This window comes from Lates calcarifer, unplaced genomic scaffold (assembly GCF_001640805.2).
Source record: "Lates calcarifer isolate ASB-BC8 unplaced genomic scaffold, TLL_Latcal_v3 _unitig_1936_quiver_1145, whole genome shotgun sequence".
Classification (NCBI taxonomy): Eukaryota; Metazoa; Chordata; class Actinopteri; family Centropomidae; genus Lates; species Lates calcarifer.
Genome location: NW_026115861.1, coordinates 35 through 6662, shown reverse-complemented (window position 1 = coordinate 6662; position 6628 = coordinate 35). Strand labels below are relative to the sequence as shown.

General features: G+C 45.2%; 1 protein-coding gene and 1 pseudogene across 1 annotated transcript; one reads left to right on the top strand and one right to left on the bottom strand.

The window, feature by feature from the left end:
- Positions 1-116: 116 nt before the first annotated feature.
- LOC108891384 (cytochrome b-245 chaperone 1 homolog) lies at positions 117-3023 on the top strand. Its single transcript, XM_018688508.2, has 6 exons — positions 117-285; positions 1017-1104; positions 1268-1309; positions 1401-1571; positions 1648-1792; positions 2033-3023. Exons 2-6 carry the CDS (start codon positions 1017-1019, stop codon positions 2190-2192), a joined length of 606 nt encoding a protein of 201 aa, XP_018544024.1. The 5' UTR covers positions 117-285; the 3' UTR covers positions 2193-3023.
- Positions 2949-6379, bottom strand: LOC108891380 (hexosaminidase D-like; annotated as a pseudogene).
- Positions 6380-6628: the final 249 nt, after the last annotated feature.

Below are 6628 nucleotides of genomic sequence, written 5' to 3'. Positions count from 1 at the left end.
GGTTAATAATTAATAATCTCAGTCTTGTGTAGTAAACGCTACACAGCCAAATACAGCTCTTCTTCTTTTTTAAGCTTTTATTTTGAAGGCATTGTGAAAATGAATCCGTCCAATCAGTGCTGACGGATCCAGGAAGGAAGTGTCACCCGTTCAAGACAGTTGTTGCAGTTGTTGCAATAACATGAAGAGAACTTCCTTATAATTCAGTGCATGCGTTCCCTCGTTCAGATTCGGTTTTGTTGCATCTTATAAACGGAAATTTGCAGGAAAACCTGAGAGTCAAAGGTAAGTGATACAAACTGTCTTATAGCTGAAGTCTTTGTGAGAGTGTGAGGGTGTGTGGACAAGTGTCTTAACCATCTCATCCAATTACCATCATCAGCAGCGTCTGTCTTCTACTGTCTAAGGGTCAGTTCACCAAATCACCCTCGATATGTTTTGTGTATTTCTTCAAGAAGTAAAGTATTCTGATTAAAACCACACTGTTTCTGGATTATCCTGACTAACTGGGATGGTGGTTTTGGATGGACCATGGCTGGATTAACCTGTTAGGAAAGCCCTGGCTCTGGGCCCTGATTGACCTCCTGTTACTCCGGCTCTCTTTGCACAGATTTGCTGTGTGGTAATTTGATTAAATGCTTTACTTTATAAATATGCAACAAACTCAGACTACAATAATGATGGTCTTAAAACTAGATTTAGTATCAGAACACACATCAAGCAATAATTATGCTGTTTCTTAACAGAAGTATAAACAAATCAGATTATTAATGGCTGAATGGCGGCTTAGTGAGACACGTGAACAGAGGAGTCATTGTTAGTGGAAACAGCTGTGAAAATGTGTTTTTAACTCTCACGCTGTTTGACCTTTTATTTTGATCACTGGATATAAAAGAACATATCATGTATTTTAGGATTTGGGAGCACTGGCCCTTTAAGACAGGTGCACTATGCTCAGGTAAAACTTTCTTTCAGTATATATGAAGTGCTTGATTCATGTTCCTGCGTGTGCTCAGATGGGATACATGACCGTCGAGGAGCACAGCTCCACTCTGCTCCACCTGAAGAGATCCCCCGGCATTCGTTCATGGTCTCTTCTTGTTGGTAAGTGTGTGTGTGTGTGTTTGAGCAGATGTTGTTTATATTACCTATACACTCAGATATGTATACACTTGTCTTGTATACACCTGCAGACTCTTTAAGTAAAACATCTCTGCTCCGTCCATGTGCTTCCTCTGAAACAAGAACCCTCTCATTTTAATTGCAGGTATAACATCTGTTGGGTTGGCGGCTGCGTACTACAGCTCAGGTACTCAAACTGAATGTACATCAACATCATTTTCCACATCTGCATCACACACCTTTCATTTCTTCTGTTTGGTGTCGTATGAATCACACAGACAGCATCCTGTGGAAGCTTTTCTACGTGACCGGCTGTTTGTTTGTGGCCATGCAGAACATGGAGGAATGGGAGGAGGCCATGTTTGACAAAACCAAGAACCTGATTGAGCTCAAGACCATAAGCCTGTACACTTTAGTCCTGACTTTGTGGAGGAAGGGGCAAGAGAAAGGTCAGTGGTTTGTTGGTATAGCTGTGGTTTGAGAGCGAGAAGTATTAGATCTTAATTTTCATTTTCTCTCTCTCAGTTGTGTTGGATCTGGCTCAGCTGTGTGATGTTTGCGTCCAAGAGGAGAGGGTACGTTACCTGGGGAAGGGTTACCTGCTGATGCTGCGGCTGGCTGCAGGCTTCTCCTACCCCCTCACTCAGAGCGCCACGCTGGGGGGACGCAGGTACGTATCTGCTGCTGACACTTCCAACACATTGTGTAGTTTATATGACAGATTCTTCAGATTCACTTCCGTGTACAACTCAAAATAAAAGCTCCAATTTCACATTTAACTTTCATTCATTAAGATTTACTCCTGTCATATTGTTTTACACTCACTTTGGAGAATAACATGTCATGGTCTGGGGTATCGAATGCTTCTCAGTATCATTTATTTCCCGTCTTTCCGTCTGTTCCCTGTCAGTGACGTGGAGGCGGTGGCTGCGCTGCTGAAGCGCTTCTTAGGGCTGGAGGAGCTGCAGCAGCGCAGGCAGCAGCAGGAGGAGGAGGCGGCGGAGTACGGAGAGGAGGAGGATTCTCTGGACAACAGCAGTGACTCCGACGACGAAGCTGGTGAACTCTGATCTCTCTGTGACTCGCAACCTTCCTGTAACTCTGGGTGGGTTGAGTTAGGGGCATTATATGGCATCACTAACACATTACAGAGGGTGATGCCTTTACTACATTTTATACTGTATGCATGTGCATGTAACACCAAGGATATAGTCTGGTAAAGTGTCTCCTTACAGACCTCCTCTCTGGTTTTGAGGTGAGGTGAGAGCAGCCTGGGCAGGCTACAGGAAAACATTCATTTTATTTCCAGTTGAACTTGAACAGAAAAATCACCTGGTTACATGTTGTGTCATGCAAATACAGTGTAAATGAATACGTCTCAGCTTTTTGATCTAATTACTATTTGAGAAAACACTCCAGATTCACTGTGCCTTCCTACTGAACTCTAATAAGTGTTTACATGTGTAAGTCAATGGAAAGTGCTTTTCCCACAGTTTCCTGGACCACCCAGCTGACAGTCACCTTTTTGCATGTTTATTCATACCCAGGCTGTGATCCGACTGAATGCATGTGCAAACTATAATCAAGCATGAAGGGTTTTCGTGGCTCAGCCAAGAGTGAATTATGTGGGAAACACTTTGGCCTGATGCTGTTCTGTCTTTTTAACATTTTATACACTTTTTGTGAACCAAAGGCTGAATCTCAGGCAAACACCTCTGTGATGTAGTCAAACTATTTTTATTTCTTACAGTGTATTGAATTGGGGCTGTGTCATTCTGGCTGATGGTGAATGTGAGTGTGAACTGCTTGAAAGAAAAAGCAGAGGATTTTTGGTTAACTGTTGATTTTATTGACTTTTTTGACTTTTTTGCAAGAATAATTAAAACAGTGTTTAATAGAAACCACAGGTCTGCTTATGATATCCATCCTGTCTTTGCTATTATCATTTCTTCTTCTTCCTCTTATTATTATTATTATTGTTGTTAGTACAGTTTACAACCAGCAGTTTGGCTAAGCACAGGTTCAAACATAAATCAGTTAATTTCCATGTTTAAGAAAAAATGAAGAGACCAGTATCAGCAGTTTGATACTGAGCTCAGATTATTCTATGGCACCATCTCCTTCACACAGGCTGTGATGTCCTCTGTTATCCTCTGTAGAGGAGCCATGACAGGGATAACATGCTCCTCTATCCACTCTTGGACTGTTGAATCTGGGTAAAGCTGCACCATCTCCTCTCTCACTGCCTCCACCTTCTGTTGCAATATAGTCAAGTATCTGAGGAGATGAATCCAGATGGGGAGACAGTTATGAGACAGAATAAAGATACTGTGCACAGTATGACAGAATAATAATGGCTTTAATACTCCATCATATCACAGAGTCTTTCTGTAAGATGAGACATTTCTGCTCACTCTGATGCTTGGCTGTGGATCTGCATGGTGATGAGTGGAGTGACCGTCCTCCTCTGTCGCTGGTAGGGGCTGAACCATCCTCTCACAAACCTACAGTGTGAACACAAAGAGCTGTTCATCTTTCTCTTCTCAACCAATGCAGAGAAGTTAAAACTGCCTATTTTTGCAAAGGGAAGAGTTTGGACCAGTTTGAAAAAACACAACAAAAACATATTCAGTCAGAGGAGCAGCTTTACATTCATGTCCGTTTGCTAAATATAAAGCAGAAGCTAGTTAGCCTGGCTCTGTCTGAAGGTAAAACAAACAAACAAACAAACAAAAAGCTACTACAAACAAATCTAAAGCTCCCTGCCCTTTAACAAAGACTTTGTGACTGTGCAGGGTGTTGGACTGGTTCTTGGTGGGGCTTCCTGGAGGAAGGAAGTCACTGTGCCTGGCTGCTTTCTGTCTTTAAATTATAATGAGGGCACATTCAGGACTAGTTGTTTACCCTGTTTTGTATCTTATGTTGAACTGAGCTAAGCTAACAATGAAGAAGAATAAGCATACACCCAGTGTGCTGAACTATTCCTCTTTGGTCAGTGAGATGTAAGAAATGAAAATCACTGCACAAAACTCACATGTTGTTTTCAAAAAATCGGATGTCGTCTGTGTTCAGCACCGCGTTGAGCTCCACGATTACCTCAGCCAGCCTCCTTCCTGGGAAGCGCGGGTCGGCTGCAGATATCCTACAGGAACAAACCTGAGGTTCTCATACACTGCTACACTGCGACTGTGTTGTCCATCAAACAGCACTGGACCTCACCTCTCCATGACCTCCACTTCCACTGAGGAAACACCCAGCTTTCTCGGCCACTTTGCTTTGGACCTCAGCACTGAACTGACCGTGGAGGAGTGTCTGCAGACAGGCTGCGAGTGATGGGAGAGCCACAGGTATCAGCTCACACAGCACTGACAGGTGGTCATACCTGACAGGGGGGAAAGGACGGAGCACGTTAACGAGTAATCATCCAGCCATAATCCTCGTCCTCTCAGGCCTCCACCAGATCCACACACGAGCACCAACAAAGCAGAACATGTGAAATAAAATGTGTTGAGAAGCTGATACACCTGGAGCAATTCCTCTAGTTCTTACCTTTGCCAGCCTGTGATGGCGATGCCCTTCAGGTGTATCCCTGCAGATAACGAAGCAGCCACCTTCAGCCACTGCAGATGGTTCTCCCACGTGTCTCTGCGTGCTGGGCACACAGGTGTAAACACTGGTGGAGCCTTTGAAGGAGCTGGCCGCCCACAGCTCTGACATGCCGGCGCTGTGGTACTTCTCCAGCAGAGACACTGGGTAACACAGTTGGAGAGTATACATCACCACTAACACAGCTCTGCACACTGTTTGATGACATCGACTGTTTGAATACACTTCCTACCAGTCCCTGTCCACGGTCAGATTAGGGGTGTAGTCCCACAACATGGGCTGGACGAGGCCCACTAAACCGCTCGCTGTTTGACAAGAGGACATATTTATGAAACTGTTCATGAAGGTTGAAGTTGTAGTACTGGTAGATATTAGAGTGAAATAAAGTAAGTTAAATTTTACTGTTGTAAGTTGGTTGAAGTGACACATCTCTATATTAGACAGTGTTTGTTGGAGTAATATTAATAACTAATAACTATAGCTGTCAGGTAACAGTGTAAATATGAAGCAGCATGAAATGAAAATACCTTAAAAATACCAAGTCATACATGATATGAAAACGTCTCTGCTGAACGAGCTGTATTTCCTCCTCACCTTTCAGCGTGTCGGGGCTCATGCTTCTCATCATGTCATCCCACATTACGATGGTCATGTGAGGCCACGCCTCCTTGATGGCCCTGGCGACCTTAGTCACGTGACTCAGGAAAAGCTGCTCCACTGTGCGTCCAGGTGCCGCCAACCATAGCTTTGACTCCTCGCCCTCTCCCAGCATGTACACCTTGAGGACAAGCACATGGGAGAATCGATGACGCTTCAGTGACGAACGTACGACGAGTCAACAAGAGACGAGTCCTCACCTCATCCGCTCCGATGTGCAGTGTGTTCAGACCTGGGTGCAGCTCCACCACCTGCCTCAGCATCTCCATCACCAGCCTCACCCCCTCCTCTCTGTGTGGATTCAGGGTGCCACGCAGTGTGCCATCTCTCTGAGGCCCGACATGGCCCGATGCTTTAACACAAACTGCCAGAGGAGAAAGATAATGAACTCCATCCCAGAGCTGAGGATTTATATTTTACACAGTTCCAAACGGCAGCAGAGCAGGGTGTCAGCCTCACCTCCATGTGACGAACGTCTGCACCAGTGGGATCACCTCCATGCCCTTAGACCTGGCTAATTCCTGCACAGATAGCACTTCCTCTCGGCTGAAAACACATCAGACCTGCACATAAACCACTCTGTCCCTCACAGGAAGGATTTTATCTTTATTACAGCATCTCAGGCAGATAATAAATACACACAACTGCATCCAGTCAGGAATAAATGGAGTAATGTCCACCTGTACGCAGGCTGTGCTGTGGCCTGCAGCAGCCTCAGCTCCCCCTCATAAGGAAACATGTCCTCGTACTCCAGCAGCAGGCCGTCCACTCCCAGCTGAGAGAACAGCTCGATCAGCTGGAGGTGAAACAGAGTATTTACACACTGACAGAGGTGTGAACACGTCCTGCAGCAGATCACACAGAGAGGCTGCTGTGCTCTTACTTTGTGCAGGTATTCCACTCTCGGGGGGGCCTTTCAAATCCAGGTGGACCAGTTTCTTCCTTTGGGCCATGGTGGACTCTTCATTCTGGCTCACTGCAGGCCTGGACTTTGCTGCACATTGACAACAGCAGTTACAGGTGTGAGTTTATGACTGAAATAGAACAAAGATCATCAGTTTGACTCACCTGGACAGTAGAAAGCAGGTCAGACTCACAGACAGACTCAGAGAGGCCTGACACTGGCTGAGGATGTTGGAGCTCTCTACAGGACACTCTTTCCGGGAAAGGAAACACCTCTCTGTCGCTTCAGACTCAACGAAGATAAACAATGTAGGCAGTCGATTGGTTTAGTCTGAGCGGG